We start from the raw sequence: 23718 nt of genomic DNA on the forward strand, positions 1-23718 counted from the left end.
TAATTAATAAAGAATAGAACGAAGGAAATTGGCCAATCTAACTCAGGGGTGTAACTTAATTTGATTGTGGTCATATTGGCTATACATAACTCGAAAATAATGCTTGGGTTATAGGCTTTGGCATTTAGACTCGTCCTGATCAATTAGAAATATCATAAGAGTACTGCTTCTACTTTAATTAGTTAGCTTTAATTGGATTTTCAAAAAAAAAAAATAGTTGGCTTGAATTGGTGGTATTTCATAAAACATTGAGCTAATTGGATTTGTAGGAGTGAATTTACTGCTCAGACCATCATATATGGGTCAAAAGTAAAAAAGTATTAAAAAACCCAAATTGTGTTTTTTATGTTTTTCGTGCTATATACAAATTATAAAATACCCAAACCAAAATGCATGTCGTGCTCGTTGTGCTTTGATATTTTTAAAAGGAAAAAGTTTATCCCAACATTCTAAACAAGTGACACAAAAGATAAAATAAAATTTTACAAGTACAACAAAAAAAACAGAAAATAAGAAAAGGAAGAAAACTTGGATATGTTTCAGAGAGAGATGTATTACATGATAACCTGTTTTCATACTTTATTCATGTTCATGTTCATATATTACACCCTCCACAAGATCTGCCATGTAATTCATCTTATGTAATTCATCTTATAGTCCAAGGGTAATAATAATAATAATAATAATAAAAGCTTATACTATTGGACAGTACAACAACAATGAACTATTCTTCAAAATCCATGTCTTAGCTAAGATGACTGAGACGATACATTAAACAGCAGAGGTTGTTCATCTACTAATGACATGACACTGTTCTCCACACTTACACAGCCATTTGAAGTTGAACCTGTATCCCAAAGACCTGATGGTTTACTTATGAAGTTCTCTATCTCAGCTTCATTATTTGTAGCTAACGAATGTTCTTCAAAATTCCTTAATTCATCAAGTTTCGATGCAACTTCTCTCATTGTTGGTCTTTCTTTTCCACTGAATTTTAAGCATCTCATTGCAAGGTTGGCGACTATTTGTAGATCCTCTTTCTTACCTTCCTGTGCAACTTGAACATCAAGAATCTTGAAAAGATGGTTCTCATTTATTGATGAAATAAAATGTTCAATTAAATTTCCTCTAGGAGAGCCAATTGGTTTATCACCTGTTAGAAGCTCTATTAGAACTACTCCAAAACTGTAGACATCACTCTTTTCCGTATATTGACCAGACTGGAGGTACTCTGGGTCCATGTACCCAAAGGTCCCCTGTACCTTTGTGGTTACATGAGTTTGATCCATTGCCACGGGTCTTGAAATCCCAAAGTCTGAAACTTTGGCTTCGTACTTCTCACCCAAGAGTATGTTTGAAGACTTGATATCCCTGTGGTAGATTGGTATATACATGCTGGAATGCAAGTGGGCAATTGCTCTTGCAACTTCTGTAGCAATTTTTAAACGATTGCTCCATGAAAATCGGAAATTTTTACCGTGGTCATGAAGCTTGTCTGAAAGGGATCCACCAGAGATGAGTTCGTAAACTAATAAAGGGATTTCTGCCTCTAAACAGCAGCCAAACAATTTAACCACATTCCTATGAGTGATCTGAGAAAGTATAGCAATTTCATTAATGAACGGTTGGAGCTGGTCTTCATCCACTATTTTGGATTTTTTGACTGCTACAATTCTTCCATCTGATAACATGCCTTTGTACACTGTACCTTGGCCACCTCTGCCGAGAACCCTATTTTCATTATAGTGGTCTGTTGCCTTCTCCAACTCTTCTGATGTAAAAACTTCTAATTTCTCAAAATCTCTTTCTGACTTTCTCCGTTGTTCTAATATTAACCCACCATTTCTTTTCAAGAATCTTTCTTTGCGTTTTTTAATTTGCCTTCTCTTCAAAACATGATATAACCAATAACTACCAAGAAGTGACCCAATACCCAAACCTACACCTGCATCATACAAGAAAAGTGAAGGAGCCAAGAATTAGAGAAAACTTTATACCAAATGCCGGGTAATATGACGAGTTTTTTTATATGTATTGAAATTTTCGGAAAATCTTTTATCTTATCTTGAAAGGAGATCTAATAGCGATGGAAGTGCAACAGTACAGAAATTTCGCCATTCCTACCATGCCAGGTTGCACCATGTTACAAATTAAACCAATACCTATCGGTCCATATGGATGATAGGTATTTTTTCATATATCATGCTTCCACAAGAATAGGTAGCCCAACCCAAAAGAATCAATGAAAGAGAAATTATATCTCTTATCTAAAAGCTCCCATCCCTTTATTGAAAATGTTTGAATCTTCAGACTTTTATGGGATACCCCCAAGGGATCCGAGATGTTGCATTTAAGTAATGCAAAATTGCTAACCCTACCCATCACATACTGTTCAGACATGTATAAGCTAATATACCAATAATAATACCCCTTAATAATGGTCAATCTCTAAATAAAGAAAAATGCAACTAAACCCAGATGATGAACCCATTGAAGTGACAATTTATATGACACGATGATATCAATGTTGGCATAGTCATGATCAGTGGTCAAATCTTTATAACTATTATACACACAGTTTAATATAAAAAAAAAAGTATGAATAGGGGTAACGCAGATTTCTGAATTCTACTGTAGAATTATAAACATTTAAAATGTCAAAAAACCCATTTTATATATCAATAAACGCACATAAATTAGCATCAATTTCGAATTAGCATCTGTCCCAACTGTACTTTAGACCTAAAATTTCTAACCGGATTGAGCGTCATTCTCCCAATATAAGTGTGACTTTTATTTAGTGTTGGTCTTAGTTATTTGGGACTTGGGAGTGATAGACTGTAGGGGTGTATCATGCATGCAACCTGGGAAGCCGAACATTGGGAAGCCGAATATGAGGCTAGACCAACCCAACCCACAATGTAAGATGGGCTGGGTTTGGACTTTTGGTCTTTGATCTACAAATACAAAATTCCTATTTAATGGTTTAGGGCAACTTTTTTACTGTGTTGGACCAAAAAGGTCTGCCTGAACCCGATTCACCAGCCCAAGCCCCAGCCAGGCCCTAAATCCAACCTAAATACCTCAAATTTCTTTGCCAGCTGAGCCTGGGTTGGACAGATTGAACTTGATCTCTAGCCTAGTTTGGACTCAGGCCTTCATTTTTACGAGGATTTGATGCGATCGATGCCCAGCCCTAGATTAAAAGCCTTTATCATTGGAACTAAATAGGCCTGCTCAATCCCATTATCACCCATACGTTCCAGTCCGCCTGACTTGCAGGTCGTGTGTGCCCAATCCGAATATGCTCACCTGTACATGCCATTCTTAGACATGTTATTAATTTATGGAGACGGGATCTGCTCCTCTCATAGGGCGCTTTACACTGACTTAGAGGCATATTCCACTGTGTATTGGGAATATCTTTCATACTTATGTGTTATTATTCATGGGTAGGAATGTCAATTGGATTGGATTTGGTTCAATTCGATCCTGTCCAGTGTGAGTCCATTATAAATGGATCAGGTTCAATCCAATCCAATGAATATTTTGGATTGGTCCAATTCAATGTTTGGACTGTCTGATCTGTTCAAATTCATTTTAATTTAGATTGGTTTCAACTCAAACTTATAATCTAATCCAATTTGTTCAAATTCGTTGACACCTATAATCTTATCTTATGTCAATAGACCAGATATTGGCTTAATCAAACCCAATCCAATATAGATTTATTACGGATGGATTAGGTCTAATCCAATCTAATAAATATTTTGGACCGAATTAGTCCAATCTAATATGTCTTATTGGTCTGTCCAAATTGATTTTGGACCAATTCAAAACCCGATACATTGACACCCTTATTCATGAGAGATATTTCCAATACACAGTGAGATGTGCCTATAAGGACAGTGTGAGGATAAGATCTGAATTCTAGTTTATGCATGAGTTGACACCTTGTAAGACATAAAATCAATTCCCAATTCTAATTTATGCATGAGTTGACACCTCTGTAAGACAAAAATCAGAGGTTGGTTGGATGCAATATCCACAATTTGCCATTTTCTTTCTCCTACTTTGCTCTTAAACCCGTCCATCTTTTCAATTGTCAACAGACAATAAGTTTGAGTACTGAGTTGGAGCTTTACATAAAGATGGTTGGTAAGTTGGGTTTGGACACTTAGGCCCTGTTTGGTATATCTTTTAGCACGGATTATCGGTTTTTTAGAAGTACAGTAATCTATATTTTAGTCTTTTTCTCTTTAATTAAGAAAAGATTTAACTGTCGAAAACTGCGGTCCCAAAATGATGCAGAAAACTCCTCATTTTGAGCTATTTTAAAAAAGCCCCCAAATAGAATTTTTTGCCTTTTTTTTTTTTTTTAACTGATCTTCACATGAAAAGATACACCTTAATCAAATAATCTTCAAACTACTAAGATTTTGATTCAAAAACTTACATTGTCTTTTAACCATCAAAGCTTTCTGATTCTGAAGATTTTTAAAAAATGACTTTGCTAGACAGCTCTTAAATATAGAAGTTTATTGTTTATACTTCATACGATAATATCATAAATTTTAATGATAAAAGCAGTAATACTTGGGTAGTGTATAGGGGGTTTATTACCCACGGAGATTAGTATGACCCGCGACACTGTCTGGGAAGGTGGCAGAGGTGTGCAGCCACGTCCACTTTTTATTCCGTCTCCTTGAGTACCAGGTGGGCAGGAGCAGTAGTAGCTCCCAGGCGTATTGATGCAAATATGGGAGCAGTTGGTGCTATTTAGATCCTGGCATTCGTTTATGTCTACAATAACGTGCGATGAATTGAACTGGAATTAGACAACACAGCAAAAACCAAGTTTCTAAAAAATCAGCGAAAAGGATGAAGAGTAAATAAATTACCTTGGCATCCATCTTGGAGGTAAGGATTTCCTTGGTAACCACGGGAACATTTGCAAAGGTATCCGAGACCATTGGGCGAATCAAAGCATTCGCTGTTGTGGCCGCATGCATAGTCTGTGTCATTCGTTGAGCCATTTTCGCACCAATAACCCTCTATTGCCCAATCAAGCACGACTGGAACTTCTGCATCATTTCTGTTATAAAAACTCATGTATCCCATAAGATCGGTTACTGTGAAGTTGTACCAGTCTAGGTCAACAAAGAAAGCATAGCTGCATGGGTTGAAATTCCAGACTTGAATGTGCTTTTTGTAGCTATCGAGCCTCAGTTCAACCTCCTTTAACCCCTTTGGGATGGAGGTCTGGCAACATCCGATGCCTGAACAGGACCCGTTCATGAGGCCCCGTTGGCCACTGCAAATCATGGAACAGCCGCTTGTGAAGTTACTGCCCTTGGTGGTCATTATGTAGGAATAGGTGTCGCAGCCGATAGAGGTGAATCTGTTTTGGGTGTCGGAAAAAGTACAGGGTTTTTGTTTCAGATCCACCGAAGGCCAGCTCCACCGAGTACTATACCCCGATCTATTGTAGCAATCGTAACCGATAAAGTTTTTGATGTGCAAAGTACCTAGTGATGATACTTGTAAGACTTCCACAGTACCATTTGTTCCCAAGAACAATCTAGGTGGATCGAAGTAAGTGGTGTTGCAGGTGAGGTCGAAGCCGTTTCTGTAACAGTTTTCATCACCGAAGCCGAACGGATAGGGAACAGAGATGTTGCCACACTTATATTCACAGCCGGGTTTAGTCATAGACGACACCGTTGATGGTATCGCCATGGTTGGCCATGACTGTAGGAACTGAAGAAGCAGCACAACCAAAGCCATGGTTACCAACTGTCTTGTGCTCTTATCTTGTAATGCTTTTCTGATATTTATAGGGCGAGTATTTTTTTTTTTTTACTTTTTTGGGCATAAAAGTGTAGAAATCAGCGATGACGCTTTGAGTATTAAACTCTTGGACCCCATTTGGTTCACAGGAATACGGGTCTGAAATCGGAATTAGAATGGGATATAACATCTTTAACGTGTGGAACCCACATGCGGGGAATTTCCAATTCCAATCACCCACCAGTGCCAAGTCTTCTCCTTCTGCGTTGGTTCCTTTTTAATCCGATTTAATTCTCGTGATCTTCAATGTCCAATTACAGTCTTTAAATGGATAATTGGTAATTCATTGGAAGGGAAATGTTGCAGCAATTTTTCCCTTTAACGAAGAAGCATTGCGAATACCATCACTCTCATGAGTAATATATCAGCACTGCATTAAAGCTTGAAAAGCTAACAATTTTATTTACAAACTCTATATTACTGGTGTGAGGGTCAGTGTTATGATGTAAGTGTACAAGTAAAAAGTAGAGATTAAAGGCATAACAGCTATTTTATTAAATTACCTCTTATAACCTGCACCAAAACAAAAGTATCACTTCATAATAATATAGATGTAGATAAATAGGGATTGAAATATCAAAAGAAAAAAGATAAATAGGGATAGTGATCTGCTACCAACCCTTTCCAAACAGTCCACTACAATCTCACATTACTAGCTTCTGGACGATAATTCGGACTGCCATGGGTGAGACCCTATTCAATTTGACATATGGGACCAAGGTTGTCATCCCAGAAGAGATCCTAACCAATGCTTTAGACCAAAGCATACAATGAGGTCGAGAATGATGAAATGTTGAAAAACAATTTAGACTTGTTGGAAGGTGTCCGAGAGTAGGCTTAGGTCAAGGTTGCAGCCTATCAGCAAAGGGTCACCGTATACTATAACTCTCAATTGAGAGAGCGTCACTACAAAGAGGGTGACCTTGTCCTCAAAAAAGTCATGGTACCCAAGCCCGACAATGAAAAACTTGGTCCCAATTGGGAATGGCCCTACAGAATCAAACAGGTGGTTGGCCTCGACACCTTTCGGTTGGAGTACTTGAGTGGAAAACCGGTACCTCGTACCTAGAACCCCGAGAACCTCTAAATGTACTACCAATGATGTAATTTCACTAGTAAAAGCCTTATCAATGAAGTGTGTGAAGTTCCTCCAACCTTAGTTCAAGTTTTTAATGTAAACGTTCTTACTCCATCTAATTATCGGGACCCCTCGACTGCATGACTAGCCGTGGCACACAACCTTCACCAAGGTTATACACTCGGACTAGACGACGACCAAGAACTTTCAGGACCTCAGCCACAATATCAGCCTATGACATCGACCTACTACCTAATGCAAACTAAGAAGAACAAATACACTAAGTGAATAACGCTACTTCGCTAAGGTAAAGGCACTCCACGCCTTGGCCATGTACCACTCGTTAGGCCTCAGCAACACACGAATCCATCCTCTAAATTTCCAAGGAAGGACAAGCTAGGCAAGCTAAGGCAATCTTCTCCCTCTCCTTCTTGCAAAGAAAAGGGGCCCCAAGCCCTTGGTGGCAAAGCTCAACCTCGACCTAAAGTGACCCCAACTTGTTAGAGAACCAATCTAACCACAGATAAATCCAATGTGCTCCTTCAAAGTTATCTAAAGTGACCCTAATAGAAAATATGGAAGAGAAAATGAAATGGGGGAAGATTGTGAACTATCCTTCATTGATAATTATGGCTGCATTGAAAAAAAGATATCATGAGAAATTTTCAAGATATCTTAAATACTGATGGAGGATGATTTGGCCCGACCTCATAACTGGGGGACTTGTGGACGTGACTCGACATGAGTAACAACTCAGCATGACGAACTCACTACACTCGGCATAGTGAGCTCGTTGAAACCCAGCCTGGCAGCTCGTCGCGAATGGCAGCTTGCTACAAAATGGTACTCCATCACCCCGAGCTCTCCTAAGAAGGGAGCACCCTGAATTCTCCCAAGAAGGGAAAACCTCGAGCTCTCTCCTAAGAAGGGAACACCCTGATTTGGGATTCCTAGGTAAGAAGTATCCCGAACTGAAGACACTTCGGGTAAGCTCGTCAGAGTCTACTGTCCGACCCTAAGCTACCTCAGAGACGTACCTCGGGGAGAAGCACCTCAGCACGTCACCAACAGGTCGGTGTAAGGTAGCTCGCTGCAGAGCAGTTCGGTGTAGGGTAGCTCATAGCAAAACAGTTAGGTGTATCGCAGGGGGATTCCTGCCTGACAACCGTACCTGCTAAACCTGGAGACTGCACCCACGTCTCTCGCCTGGCGGCGTCGTGCCTGCCATCCCTGGAGAACATTTCTCATCTGGCAGAACTGTACCCTGCAGCCACTACCTTCGCCCACCAACTCAGCTCTGACAAGTAATGACCAACCACTCCAGGTCGTTATTTGATAGCAAATCGCCGCCATAGAGATTCGGAGGCAGTTACACTTGACACGTCAAGAAGCTAGTATAAAAGGACCTCGACCCCCAAGCAGCAAAGGGTATTGCATGATCATCACTCTAGCTCTAATTTCTCTGCAACTCTCTCTCTCTCTCTCTCTCTCTCTCTCTCTCTCAGCTCTCCACCGAGTTCTAACTTAAGCATCGGAGTGTTCCCGTCGGGAAAGCTCCCCGGGAATCCTTCTTCCTCACAGGTACCTTGTCTGTCGCCAACTAGGAATGTAGCCGCTGCCAACTAGGAGTGACTAGATCGCGCACCATCAATTGGTGTCGTCTGTGGGAATGCTTCAAAAAGCATCTTCCTGCTAACAATCAGTTCCAGTCAAGTTTTCATGGCTTCCTCCAGCAACGCTGGAGGGAACGCGGATGCGAACACCTCCAGGGTCCAGCCTCAAGTCCCGAAGGTGTGTGTTGGTCAGTTCACCCTGCCTCTCTCTGTGGATGGGGTTCCGACTTTGAACGTGCCTCAGATCATGGCACCGGTAAGTGCTCCGCTCCCCTCCACGGTTGGCACCACTTTCACGGAACCTTCTATTCCCCCGATAGCTGAATAGAACCAGCTTGAATATCTAATGCACTGCATGCGAGCCATACAAGGTCAAGTGTAGAAAGTCCAACAATTCCAGCTGTACCAGCAGCAAGCACTACACCATGTTTACCAACAGCGGTATCAGCAGCAGTTCCCTCTATTGCCTCTAAACCAGCAGCCGATTCCACCTCGGCATCCGGCCTTACAACAGACTAAGCCTCTCCATCGGAGCGAACACCCCTCTTGCCGGGGAGAGACCTCCCAGACCCAGAATCCTTCTAGGAGCTAGGTCTCGTCCCATGGCAGGAAGGAGAATCCAGTTACTCCCAGCTCGCCACGCGTGGTCAGGTCGGGAGATTCCCAGCCTACCAGGCCCGCATCACCTCGGCTTTCAGAATTTGTGGTCCCGCTCGTTGAGAACCGGTTCGAGGTCCTGGCTGTGTATTCTAGACAAGGACCTTCAATCCGCAGCCATCATCAGTAGTCTGAGCCACTCCCCACAAGAACCGTGCCAGACAACGCAGAGGTCAGCAGCACCAATTTAGAGCCGGCAAAGAAGCAGCGAAGACGTCGCCGAGCTCGCCGAACTGCAACCTACAACTTGCCCGAACTCAAAGGGAAGGAAGAAGTGAGCTCAAGAGCAGTGAAAGCCACTCCGCTCCTCTCTGTACCATCTCCTCTGTCTCCCGAACTCCTGGTCGTCCCAATGCCAAAGGATTTTAAAGTACCTCCCCTGGACAAATATGATGGACCGTTCGACCCGAATGATCATGTAGATGTCTTTCAATCACAGATGCACTTAGTCGGAGCAGGTGAGTCCTGTATGTGCATAGCTTTCTCTACTACGTTTAAGGGGGTAGCTTGTACAAGGTAATAGAAATCTCCCATCCGGAACAATCAAAAGCTGGGCGCAGTTCGTGCAGATTTTCACCTCCCACTTTGTCACCAACAAGAGGTGTCCGATGACCCAAGAAAGCCTCATCGACATAGTCCAGAGGGAAGGGGAGTCTATTCGCAATTATATAAAGATGATTCAATGATACATGTCTACAGATACCTTACCTGTACTCTGCGATGAGGCTCACAACATCCAAAATAGGCATAATGCACAAGAAGTTCAAGTGGCACGTGGTTGTCAACTGACCTAAAAACGTAACTGAATTCCTCAAGCTCACGGATCAACCCTCAACCCACGGGGACGGTAAGAAGAAAAAAACCCTCGGCCCATGGGAGACTTTACATTTGTGCCACACGGCACATTACAATGTTTTGGAAACATGTAGTGTACGTTCCCAAGGCACGCTGAAATGTGCATGTGGGAGTGGGGCACACCCTGTGGGGTGTGCATAAATGCAAAGTGTAAACTGCTGTGGGGCTTGTGGGGGAGACTATTCCAACCCCCATTTCCTAGATTATTGCTAAATCTCAAATAAAAAATGTTTCTCCTTGTGTGGCTCCAGCTTAACATAATCTGATCGCCCGCCATTGTTGAACTTGTATACAACTCTATATCATATTTCGCCCTCACATTGAAAAAAGTGACGTTAAAGTGGGGTCTCACAAATGCCATCTTTTTATTGGGGATAGAAAATGGATAACTAACAGATACGAAGTCCTCCAAGAAAACCTTAAATGCATGGTCGCCCAAGGTGACATTAGGTTGATGAATATAACATCTTTAACGTGTGGAACCCACATGCGGGGAATTTCCAATTCCAATCACCCACCAGTGCCAATTCTTCTCCTTCTGCGTTGGTTCCTTTTTAATCCGATTTAATTCTTGTGATCTTCAATGTCCAATTACAGTCTTCCATTAAATGGATAATTGGTAATTCATTGGAAGGGAAATGTTACAGCAATTTTTCCCTTTAACGAAGAAGCATTGCGAACACCATCACTCTCATGAATAATATATCAGCACCACATTAAAGCTTGAAAAGCTAAAAATTTTATTTACAAACTCTATATTACCGGTGTGAGTGGCAGTATTATGGAAGTGTACAAGTAAAAAGTAGAGATTAAAGACATAACAGCTATTTTATTGAATCTACCTCTTATAACCTGCACCAAAACAAAAGTATCACTTTATAATAATATAGATGTAGATAAATAGGGATTGAAATATCTAAAGAAAAAAGATGAATAAGGATAGTAATCTGCTACCAACCCTTTTCCAACAGTCCATTAAAGCCTCACATTAGGAGTTATTGGACGATACCTCGGACTGCCATGGATGAGACCCTATTCAATTTGACATTTGGGACCAAGGTCGTCATCCTAGAAGATATCATATCCAACGCTTTAGACCGAAGCATACAATGAGGTCAAGAATGATGAAGAGTTGAAAAACAATTTAAACTTGTTGGAAGGTGTCCGAGAGCAGGCTTAAGTCAAGGTTGCAACCTATTTGTAGAGGGTCGCTAGATACTATAACTCTTAGTTGAGAGAGTGTCACTACAAAGAGGGTGACCGCGTCCTCAGAAAGGTCATGGTGCTTAAGCCCGATATTGAAAAACTTGGTCCCAATTGAGAATGGCCCTACAGAATCAAACAGGTGGTTGGTCTCGACACCTTTCAGTTGGAGTACTTGAGTGGAAAACCGGTACCTCGTACCTAGAACCTCTAAATGTACTACCAATGATGTAATTTCACTAGTAAAAGCCTTATCAATGAAGTGTGCAAAGTTCCTCCAACCTTAGTTCAAGTTTTTAGTGTATACGTTCTTACTCCATCTAATTGTCAGGACCCCTCAATTGCCTGACTAGATGTGGCACACAACCTTCACCAAGGTTATACACTTGGACCAGACGATGGCCAAGAACTTTCGGGACCTCGACCACGGTATCAGCCTATGACATCAACCTACAACATAATGCAAACTAAGAAGAACAAATACAATAAGTGAATAACACTACTTCGCTAAGGTAAAGGCACTCCACACCTCGGCCATGTACCACTCGTTAGGCCTCGGCAACACACAAATCCATCCTCTAAATTTCAAAGGAAGGACAAGCTAGGCAGGCTAAGGCAATCTTCTCCCTCTCCTTCTTGCAAATGAAAGGGACCCCAAGTCCTTGGTGGCAAAGCTCGACCTCGACCTAACTACCTTAGTAGAATAGGCCAGGTAGGCTAAGCAGTTGCCTCACTTACCTTTGCGCTAAGGAAAGGGGCCTTGAGACCTCGACAGTAGAGCTAGACCTCGGCTTAACTACCTTAGCAAGAAATCCTAAGCATGTAGCTAAGTAAAAAGTGGACGAGTTTTTTGCAACTTATGCCCCTCTGAAGAGGGGCATCAGCCCCTAGTAAAAAGACAAGAGAAAGAGAAAAAGAAACGGCAAGGAAAAATGAAGAAGGCACAAAGTTCGCAAAAAGATGCACAAGAAGGTCCCGACCCTATGCAATGCATCCTCACAGTTCGATGTCCACGTGCTCGTTGCCAACTTGGCCCTCGAATGTCTGCACCTCCTTGACCGATCCTATCGCCTTGGTCGCCGGGTTGTTGGAAGGATGGACCCCCAACAAGCTGATGTCGAAGTCTAGTTGGAATGCCAACACTTGGGCCGTCGTATCCTCGATGCCCTCTAGATATGAAGTGACATTGAACTGGGCCATCTCGACCTGGTAGGCATCAGTCATCTTGTACTCTTCGACGACCTGAGCCTAGGCCTCCTATGCTCTCTACTCATCCTCCTTGAGCTTCTCTTCTGCCTCGTTCAAAGAATCTCGGGTAGCCCTCAGCTTCTCCCTCTTCGCCAAAACATCAGCTTCCAGCTCCTTTCAACGGTCACGCTCCTCACAAGCCACCACAACAGAGGGCTCTTGGCCAGCTTGTGCCTCAAATAGTTGACACTTTAGCTAGTCAATCTCCTCCTGGGAGTTCTTGAGCTATTGAAGAAAGACCTCAACTTTGTGACATAGGCCAATGATGGTAGAAGACATCCACGAGGAACAAACATCGTCAGAAGTGAAAGCAAGATGAAGAAGAAAATCTCTAAGTGTAAAGAAAAGAAACCTCACCTCGACTAGCAAATCTAGTAGAGTATCCCAGACCCATGGGTGGTCATGTGGGTCAAGGAATTCCTGTCCCCTACTGGGACCATCGCGATCACCAAGGCTTGCCCGGTCGCGGGGGTACTAAGGGTGTCACCCTCCCTGACACAACATCTTGGGCAGATAACCATCTAAGCCGCTAACGGCATGTCATCATGGTGGTCAGATGAATGAGGCTCCATCTAACGAGAGCCCTTGGCATCTCCTCGGCTTGGCAGTCCCTAATCGCAATCTCTTCCCCTGCGGAGCTTGAAGGGCCTCGACAAATCTCTTGGGCATATCTGCCCCCCCCCCCCTTCTTAGCCTCGATAGGGACCTTCGCTTGAGATTGTTCCTTTGGGGTGGGCTTCATCGATGGCCCCTCGCTCGAGCCCTTCTAAGTGGACTTTACTCATCCTCCTTCAGTTTCTCTTCCGCCTCGTTCAAAGAATCTCGGGTAGCCCTCAACTTCTCCCTCTTTGCCAAAACATCAGCTTCTAGCTTCTTTAAACGGTCACGCTCCGCACAAGCCACCATAACAGAGGGCTCTTGGCCAGCTTGTGCCTCAAATAGTTGACACTTTAGCTAGTCAATCTCCTCCTGGGAGTTCCTGAGCTAATAAAAACAGACCTCTACTTTGTGACATAGGCCAATGACGGTAGAAGACATCTGCGAGGAACAAACATCGTCAGAAGTGAAAGCAAGATGAAGAAGAAAATGTCTAAGTGTAAAGAAAAGAAACCTCACCTCGACTAGCGAATCTAGTAGAGTATCCTAGACCCATGGGTGGTCATGTGGGTCAAGGAATTCCTGTCCCCTACTGGGACCACCCCGATCACCAAGGCTTGCCCGGTCGTGAGGGTACTAAGGGTGTCGCCCTCCTTGACACAACATCTTGGGTAGAAAACCATCTAAGCCGTTAACGGCATGTCAACATGGTGGTCAGATGAATGAGGCTCCATCTAACGAGAGCCCTTGGCATCTCCTCGGCTTGGCAGTCCCTAATCGCAATCTCTTCCCCTGCGGAGCTTGAAGGGCCTCGACAAATCTCTTGGGCATATCTGCCCCCCCCCCCCCCCTTCTTAGCCTCGATAGGGACCTTTGCTTGAGATTGTTCCTTTGGGGTGGGCTTCTTCGATGGCCCCTCGCCCGAGCCCTTCTAAGTGGACTTTACTCATCCTCCTTGAGCTTCTCTTCCGCCTCGTTCAAAGAATCTCGGGTAGCCCTCAGCTTCTCCCTCTTCGCCAAAACATCAGCTTCCAGCTCCTTTCGACGGTCACGCTCCTCACAAGCCACCACAATAGAGGGCTCTTGGCCAGCTTGTGCCTCAAATAGTTGACACTTTAGCTAGTCAATCTCCTCCTGGGAGTTCCTGAGGTATTCAAGAAAGACCACTACTTTGTGACATAGGCCAATGACAGTTGAAGACATCTGCGAGGAACAAACATCGTCAGAAGTGAAAGCAAGATGAAGAAGAAAATGTCTAAGTGTAAAGAAAAGAAACCTCACCTCGACTAGCGAGTCTAGTAGAGTATCCCAGACCCATGGGTGGTCATGTGGGTCAAGGAATTCTTGTCCCCTACAGGGACCATCCCGATCACCAAGGCTTGCCCAGTCGCGGGGGTACTAAGGGTGTCACCCTCCCTGACACAACATCTTGGGCAGATAACCATCTAAGCCGCTAACGGCATGTCATCATGGTGGTCAGATGAATGAGGCTCCATCTAACGAGAGCCCTTGGCATCTCCTCGGCTTGGCAGTCCCTAATCGCAATCTCTTCCCCTGCGGAGCTTGAAGGGCCTCGACGAATCTCTTGGGCATATCTGCCCCCCCCCCCCCTTCTTAGCCTCGATAGGGACCTTCGCTTGAGATTGTTCCTTTGGGGTGGGCTTCATCGATGGCCCCTCGCTCGAGCCCTTCTAAGTGGACTTTACTCATCCTCCTTGAGTTTCTCTTCCGCCTCGTTCAAAGAATCTCGGGTAGCCCTCAACTTCTCCCTCTTTGCCAAAACATCAGCTTCTAGCTTCTTTCAACGGTCACGCTCCGCACAAGCCACCATAACAGAGGGCTCTTGGCCAGCTTGTGCCTCAAATAGTTGACACTTTAGCTAGTCAATCTCCTCCTGGGAGTTCCTGAGCTATTAAAAAAAGACCTCTACTTTGTGACATACGCCAATGACGGTAGAAGACATCTGCGAGGAACAAACATCATCAGAAGTGAAAGCAAGATGAAGAAGAAAATGTCTAAGTGTAAAGAAAAGAAACCTCACCTCGACTAACGAATCTAGTAGAGTATCCTAGACCCATGGGTGGTCATGTGGGTCAAGGAATTCCTGTCCCCTACTGGGACCACCCCGATCACCAAGGCTTGCCCGGTCGTGAGGGTACTAAGGGTGTCACCCTCCCTGACACAACATCTTGGGCAGATAACCATCTAAGCCGCTAACGACAAGTCATCATGGTGGTCAGAGGAATGAGGTTCCATCTAACGAGAGCCCTTGGCATCTCCTCGGCTTGGCAGTCCCCAATCGCAATCTCTTCCCCTGCGGAGCTTGAAGGGCCTCGACGAATCTCTTGGGCAAATCTGCCCCCCCCCCCCCCCCCCTTCTTAGCCTCGATAGGGACCTTCGCTTGAAATTGTTCCTTTGGGGTGGCCTTCATCGATGGCCCCTCGCTCGAGCCCTTCTAAGTGGACTTTACTCATCCTCCTTGAGTTTCTCTTCCGCCTCGTTCAAAGAATCTCGGGTAGCCCTCAACTTCTCCCTCTTTGCCAAAACATCAGCTTCTAGCTTCTTTCAACGGTCACGCTCCGCACAAGCCAGCATAACAGAGGGCTCTTGGCCAGCTTGTGCCTCAAAAAGTTGACACTTTAGCTAGTCAATCTCCTCCTGGGAGTTCCTGAGGTATTAAAGAAAGACCTCTACTTTGTGACATAGGCCAATGACGGTAGAAGACATCTGCGAGGAACAAACATCGTCAGAAGTGAAAGCAAGATGAAGAAGAAAATGTCTAAGTGTAAAGAAAAGAAACCTCACCTCGACTATCGAATCTAGTAGAGTATCCTAGACCCATGGGTGGTCATGTGGGTCAAGGAATTCCTGTCCCCTACTGGGACCACCCCGATCACCAAGGCTTGCCCAGTCGTGAGGGTACTAAGGGTGTCACCCTCCTTGACACAACATCTTGGGTAGAAAACCATCTAAGCCGTTAACGGCATGTCATCATGGTGGTCAGATGAATGAGGCTCCATCTAACGAGAGCCCTTGGCATCTCCTCGGCTTGGCAGTCCCTAATCGCCAATCTCTTCCCCTGCGGAGCTTGAAGGGCCTCGATGAATCTCTAGGGCATGTCTGCCCCGTCCTCCCCTCCCCCCCCCCCCCCTTCTTAGCCTTGATAGTGACCTTTGCTTGAGATTGTTCCTTTGGGGTGGGCTTCTTCGATGGCTCCTCGCTCGAGCCCTTCTAAGTGGACTTTACTCATCCTCCTTGAGCATCTCTTCCGCCTCGTTCAAAGAATCTCGGGTAGCCCTCAGCTTCTCCCTCTTCGCCAAAACATCAGCTTCCAGCTCCTTTCGACGGTCTAGCTCCTCACAAGCCACCACAATAGAGGGCTCTTGGCCAGCTTGTGCCTCAAATAGTTGACACTTTAGCTAGTCAATCTCCTCCTGGGAGTTCCTGAGGTATTGAAGAAAGACCACTACTTTGTGACATAGGCCAATGACGGTTGAAGACATCTGCGAGGAACAAACATCGTCAGAAGTGAAAGCAAGATGAAGAAGAAAATGTCTAAGTGTAAAGAAAAGAAACCTCACCTCGACTAGCGAGTCTAGTAGAGTATCCCAGACCCATGGGTGGTCATGTGGGTCAAGGAATTCTTGTCCCCTACTAGGACCATCCCGATCACCAAGGCTTGCCCGGTCGCGGGGGTACTAAGGGTGTCACCCTCCCTTACACAACATCTTGGGCAGATAACCATCTAAGCCGCTAACGGCATGTCATCATGGTGGTCAGATGAATGAGGCTGCATCTAACGAGAGCCCTTTTCATCTCCTCGGCTTGGCAGTCCCTAATCGCAATCTCTTCCCCAGCGGAGCTTCAAGGGCCTCGACGAATCTCTTGGGAATATCTGCCCCCCCCCCCTTCTTAGCCTCGATAGGGACCTTAGCTTGAGATTGTTCCTTTGGGGTGGGCTTCATCGATGGCCCCTCGCTCGAGCCCTTCTAAGTGGACTTTACTCATCCTCCTTGAGTTTCTCTTCCACCTCGTTCAAAGAATCTCGGGTAGCCCTCAACTTCTCCCTCTTTGCCAAAACATCAGCTTCTATCTTCTTTCAACGGTCACGCTCCGCACAAGCCACCATAATAGAGGGCTCTTGGCCAGCTTGTGCCTCAAATAGTTGACACTTTAGCTAGTCAATCTCCTCCTGGGAGTTCCTGAGCTATTAAAAAAAGACCTCTACTTTGTGACATAGGCCAATGACGGTAGAAGACATCTGCGAGGAACAAACATCGTCAGAAGTGAAAGCAAGATGAAGAAGAAAATGTCTAAGTGTAAAGAAAAGAAACCTCACCTCGACTAGCGAGTCTAGTAGAGTATCCCAGACCCATGGGTGGTCATGTGGGTCAAGGAATTCTTGTCCCCTATTAGGACCATCCCTATCACCAAGGCTTGCCCGGTCGCGGGGGTACTAAGGGTGTCACCCTCCCTGACGCAACATCTTGGGCAGAAAACCATCTAAGCCGCTAACGGCATGTCATCATGGTGGTCAGATGAATGAGGCTCCATCTAACGAGAGCCCTTGGCATCTCCTCGGCTTGGCAGTCCCTAATCGCAATCTCTTCCCCTGCGGAGCTTGAAGGGCCTCGACGAATCTCTTGGGCATATCTGCCCCCCCCCCCCCCCCTTCTTAGCCTCGATGGGGACCTTCGCTTGAGATTGTTCCTTTGGGGTGGCCTTCATCGATGGCCCCTCGCTCGAGCCCTTCTAAGTGGACTTTACTCATCCTCCTTCAGTTTCTCTTCCGCCTCGTTCAAAGAATCTCGGGTAGCCCTCAACTTCTCCCTCTTTGCCAAAACATCAGTTTCTAGCTTCTTTCAACGGTCACGCTCCGCACAGGCCACCATAACAGAGGGCTCTTGGCCAGCTTGTGCCTCAAATAGTTGACACTTTAGCTAGTCAATCTCCTCCTGGGAGTTCCTGAGCTATTAAAAAAAGACCTCTACTTTGTGACATAGGCCAATGACGGTAGAAGACATCTACGAGGAACAAACCTCGTCAGAAGTGAAAGCAAGATGAAGAAGAAAATGTCTAAGTGTAAAGAAAAGAAACCTCACCTCGACTACCGAATCTAGTAGAGTATCCTAGACCCATGGGTGGTCATGTGGGTCAAGGAATTCCTGTCCCCTACTGGGACCACCCCGATCACCAAGGCTTGCCCGGTCGTGAGGGTACTAAGGGTGTCACCCTCCTTGACACAACATCTTGGGTAGAAAACCATCTAAGCCGTTAACGGCATGTCATCATGGTGGTCAGATGAATGAGGCTCCATCTAACGAGAGCCCTTGGCATCTCCTCGGCTTGGCAGTCCCTAATCGCCAATCTCTTCCCCTGCGGAGCTTGAAGGGCCTCGATGAATCTCTAGGGCATGTCTGCCCCGCCCTCCCCCCCTCCCCCCCTTCTTAGCCTTGATAGGGACCTTTGCTTGAGATTGTTCCTTTGGGGTGGGCTTCTTCGATGGCCCCTCGCTCGAGCCCTTCTAAGTGGACTTTACTCATCCTCCTTGAGCTTCTCTTCCGCCTCGTTCAAAGAATCTCGGGTAGCCCTCAGCTTCTCCCTCTTCGCCAAAACATCAGCTTCCAGCTCCTTTCGACGGTCTAGCTCCTCACAAGCCACCACAATAGAGGGCTCTTGGCCAGCTTGTGCCTCAAATAGTTGACACTTTAGCTAGTCAATCTCCTCCTGGGAGTTCCTGAGGTATTGAAGAAAGACCACTACTTTGTGACATAGGCCAATGACGGTTGAAGACATCTGCGAGGAACAAACATCGTCAGAAGTGAAAGCAAGATGAAGAAGAAAATGTCTAAGTGTAAAGAAAAGAAACCTCACCTCGACTAGCGAGTCTAGTAGAGTATCCCAGACCCATGGGTGGTCATGTGGGTCAAGGAATTCTTGTCCCCTACTAGCACCATCCCGATCACCAAGGCTTGCCCGGTCGCGGGGGTACTAAGGGTGTCACCCTCCCTGACACAACATCTTGGGCAGATAACCATCTAAGCTGCTAACGGCATGTCATCATGGTGGTCAGATGAATGACGCTCCATCTAACGAGAGCCCTTGGCATCTCCTCGGCTTGGCAGTCCCTAATCGCAATCTCTTCCCCTGCGGAGCTTGAAGGGCCTCGACGAATCTCTTGGGCATATCTGCCCCCCCCCCCCCTTCTTAGCCTCGATAGGGACCTTCGCTTGAGATTGTTCCTTTGGGGTGGGCTTCATCGATGGCCCCTCGCTCGAGCCCTTCTAAGTGGACTTTACTCATCCTCCTTGAGTTTCTCTTCCGCCTCGTTCAAAGAATCTTGGGTAGCCCTCAACTTCTCCCTCTTTGCCAAAACATCAGCTTCTAGCTTCTTTCAACGGTCACGCTCCGCACAAGCCACCATAACAGAGGGCTCTTGGCCAGCTTGTGCCTCAAATAGTTGACACTTTAGCTAGTCAATCTCCTCCTGGGAGTTCCTGAGCTATTAAAGAAAGACCTCTACTTTGTGACATAGGCCAATGATGGTAGAAGACATCTGCGAGGAACAAACATCGTCAGAAGTGAAAGCAAGATGAAGAAGAAAATGTCTAAGTGTAAAGAAAAGAAACCTCACCTCGACTAGCGAATCTAGTAGAGTATCCTAGACCCATGGGTGGTCATGTGGGTCAAGGAATTCCTGTCCCCTACTGGGACCACCCCGATCACCAAGGCTTTCCCGGTCGTGAGGGTACTAAGGGTGTCACCCTCCTTGACACAACATCTTGGGTAGAAAACCATCTAAGCCGTTAACGGCATGTCATCATGGTGGTCAGATGAATGAGGCTCCATCTAACGAGAGCCCTTGGCATCTCCTCGGCTTGGCAGTCCGTAATTGCCAATCTCTTCCCCTGCGGAGCTTGAAGGGCCTCGATGAATCTCTAGGGCATGTCTGCCCCGCCCTCCCCCCCCCCCCCCCCTTCTTAGCCTTGATAGGGACCTTTGCATGAGATTGTTCCTTTGGGGTGGACTTCTTCGATGGCCCCTCGCTCGAGCCCTTCTAAGTGGACTTTACTCATCCTCCTTGAGCTTCTCTTCCGCCTCGTTCAAAGAATCTCGGGTAGCCCTCAGCTTCTCCCTCTTCGCCAAAACATCAGCTTCCAGCTCCTTTCGACGGTCTAGCTCCTCACAAGCCACCACAATAGAGGGCTCTTGGCCAGCTTGTGCCTCAAATAGTTGACACTTTAGCTAGTCAATCTCCTCCTGAGAGTTCCTGAGGTATTGAAGAAAGACCACTACTTTGTGACATAGGCCAATGACGGTTGAAGACATCTGCGAGGAACAAACATCGTCAGAAGTGAAAGCAAGATGAAGAAGAAAATGTCTAAGTGTAAAGAAAAGAAACCTCACCTCGACTAGCGAGTCTAGTAGAGTATCCCAGATCCATGGGTGGTCATGTGGGTCAAGGAATTCTTGTCCCCTACTAGGACCATCCCGATCACCAAGGCTTGCCCGATCGCGGGGGTACTAAGGGTGTCACCCTCCCTGACACAACATCTTGGGCAGATAACCATCTAAGCCGCTAACGGCATGTCATCATGGTGGTCAGATGAATGACGCTCCATCTAACGAGAGCCCTTGGCATCTCCTCGGCTTGGCAGTCCCTAATCGCAATCTCTTCCCCTGCGGAGCTTGAAGGGCCTCGACGAATCTCTTGGGCATATCTGCCCCCCCCCCCTTCTTAGCCTCGATAGGGACCTTCGCTTGAGATTGTTCCTTTGGGGTGGGCTTCATCGATGGCCCCTCGCTCGAGCCCTTCTAAGTGGACTTTACTCATCCTCCTTGAGTTTCTCTTCCGCCTCGTTCAAAGAATCTTGGGTAGCCCTCAACTTCTCCCTCTTTGCCAAAACATCAGCTTCTAGCTTCTTTCAACGGTCACGCTCCGCACAAGCCACCATAACAGAGGGCTCTTGGCCAGCTTGTGCCTCAAATAGTTGACACTTTAGCTAGTCAATCTCCTCCTGGGAGTTCCTGAGCTTTTAAAGAAAGACCTCTACTTTGTGACATAGGCCAATGATGGTAGAAGACATCTGCAAGGAACAAACATCGTCAGAAGTGAAAGCAAGATGAAGAAGAAAATGTCTAAGTGTAAAGAAAAGAAACCTCACCTCGACTAGCGAATCTAGTAGAGTATCCTAGACCCATGGGTGGTCATGTGGGTCAAGGAATTCCTGTCCCCTACTGGGACCACCCCGATCACCAAGGCTTTCCCGGTCGTGAGGGTACTAAGGGTGTCACCCTCCTTGACACAACATCTTGGGTAGAAAACCATCTAAGCCGTTAACGGCATGTCATCATGGTGGTCAGATGAATGAGGCTCCATCTAACGAGAGCCCTTGGCATCTCCTCGGCTTGGCAGTCCCTAATTGCCAATCTCTTCCCCTGCGGAGCTTGAAGGGCCTCGATGAATCTCTAGGGCATGTCTGCCCCGCCCTCCCCCCCCCCCCCCCCTTCTTAGCCTTGATAGGGACCTTTGCATGAGATTGTTCCTTTGGGGTGGGCTTCTTCGATGGCCCCTCGCTCGAGCCCTTCTAAGTGGACTTTACTCATCCTCCTTGAGCTTCTCTTCCGCCTCGTTCAAAGAATCTCGGGTAGCCCTCAGCTTCTCCCTCTTCGCCAAAACATCAGCTTCCAGCTCCTTTCGACGGTCTAGCTCCTCACAAGCCACCACAATAGAGGGCTCTTGGCCAGCTTGTGCCTCAAATAGTTGACACTTTAGCTAGTCAATCTCCTCCTGGGAGTTCCTGAGGTATTGAAGAAAGACCACTACTTTGTGACATAGGCCAATGACGGTTGAAGACATCTGCGAGGAACAAACATCGTCAGAAGTGAAAGCAAGATGAAGAAGAAAATGTCTAAGTGTAAAGAAAAGAAACCTCACCTCGACTAGCGAGTCTAGTAGAGTATCCCAGATCCATGGGTGGTCATGTGGGTCAAGGAATTCTTGTTTCCTACTAGGACCATCCCGATCACCAAGGCTTGCCCGGTCGCGGGGGTACTAAGGGTGTCACCCTCCCTGACACAACATCTTGGGCAGATAACCATCTAAGCCGCTAACGGCATGTCATCATGGTGGTCAGATGAATGACGCTCCATCTAACGAGAGCCCTTGGCATCTCCTCGGCTTGGCAGTCCCTAATCGCAATCTCTTCCCCTGCGGAGCTTGAAGGGCCTCGACGAATCTCTTGGGCATATCTGCCCCCCCCCCCTTCTTAGCCTCGATAGGGACCTTCGCTTGAGATTGTTCCTTTGGGGTGGGCTTCATCGATGGCCCCTCGCTCGAGCCCTTCTAAGTGGACTTTACTCATCCTCCTTGAGTTTCTCTTCCGCCTCGTTCAAAGAATCTTGGGTAGCCCTCAACTTCTCCCTCTTTGCCAAAACATCAGCTTCTAGCTTCTTTCAACGGTCACGCTCCGCACAAGCCACCATAACAGAGGGCTCTTGGCCAGCTTGTGCCTCAAATAGTTGACACTTTAGCTAGTCAATCTCCTCCTGGGAGTTCCTGAGCTTTTAAAGAAAGACCTCTACTTTGTGACATAGGCCAATGATGGTAGAAGACATCTGCGAGGAACAAACATCGTCAGAAGTGAAAGCAAGATGAAGAAGAAAATGTCTAAGTGTAAAGAAAAGAAACCTCACCTCGACTAGCGAATCTAGTAGAGTATCCTAGACCCATGGGTGGTCATGTGGGTCAAGGAATTCCTGTCCCCTACTGGGACCACCCCGATCACCAAGGCTTTCCCGGTCGTGAGGGTACTAAGGGTGTCACCCTCCTTGACACAACATCTTGGGTAGAAAACCATCTAAGCCGTTAACGGCATGTCATCATGGTGGTCAGATGAATGAGGCTCCATCTAACGAGAGCCCTTGGCATCTCCTCGGCTTGGCAGTCCCTAATTGCCAATCTCTTCCCCTGCGGAGCTTGAAGGGCCTCGATGAATCTCTAGGGCATGTCTGCCCCGCCCTCCCCCCCCCCCCCTTCTTAGCCTTGATCGGGACCTTTGCTTGAGATTGTTCCTTTGGGGTGGGCTTCTTCGATGGCCCCTCGCTCGAGCCCTTCTAAGTGGACTTTACTCATCCTCCTTGAGCTTCTCTTCCGCCTCGTTCAAAGAATCTCGGGTAGCCCTCAGCTTCTCCCTCTTTGCCAAAACATCAGCTTCCAGCTCCTTTCGACGGTCACGCTCCTCACAAGCCACCACAATAGAGGGCTCTTGGCCAGCTTGTGCCTCAAATAGTTGACACTTTAGCTAGTCAATCTCCTCTTGGGAGTTCCTGAGCTATTGAAGAAAGACCACTACTTTGTGACATAGGCCAATGACGGTTGAAGACATCTGCGAGGAACAAACATCGTCAGAAGTGAAAGCAAGATGAAGAAGAAAATGTCTAAGTGTAAAGAAAAGAAACCTCACCTCGACTAGCGAGTCTAGTAGAGTATCCCAGACCCATGGGTGGTCCTGTGGGTCAAGGAATTCTTGTCCCCTACTGGGACCATCCCGATCACCAAGGCTTGCCCGGTCGCGGGGGTACTAAGGGTGTCACCCTCCCTGACACAACATCTT

At 46.3% G+C, this 23718-nt stretch overlaps 1 protein-coding gene across 2 annotated transcripts; it reads right to left on the minus strand.

Annotated features, from left to right (window-relative positions):
- Window positions 1-556: 556 nt before the first annotated feature.
- On the minus strand, window positions 557-5803 carry LOC104608845 (wall-associated receptor kinase 2-like). 2 transcript variants are annotated; one of them, XM_010274949.3, is made up of 3 exons: window positions 4902-5803; window positions 4624-4803; window positions 557-1945 (listed from the first exon to the last, which is right to left on the minus strand). In XM_010274949.3, exons 1-3 carry the CDS (start codon window positions 5785-5787, stop codon window positions 750-752), a joined length of 2262 nt encoding a protein of 753 aa, XP_010273251.2. In that variant the 5' UTR covers window positions 5788-5803; the 3' UTR covers window positions 557-749. The 2 variants fall into 2 exon arrangements, with proteins under 2 accessions (XP_010273251.2, XP_088747138.1); XM_088891012.1 differs by lacking the exon at window positions 4624-4803 and having other exon boundaries at window positions 4902-5795.
- Window positions 5804-23718: the final 17915 nt, after the last annotated feature.

Source organism: Nelumbo nucifera, chromosome 7, assembly GCF_055504915.1.
Source record: "Nelumbo nucifera cultivar China Antique chromosome 7, China Antique-T2T, whole genome shotgun sequence".
NCBI classification, from domain to species: domain Eukaryota; kingdom Viridiplantae; phylum Streptophyta; class Magnoliopsida; order Proteales; family Nelumbonaceae; genus Nelumbo; species Nelumbo nucifera.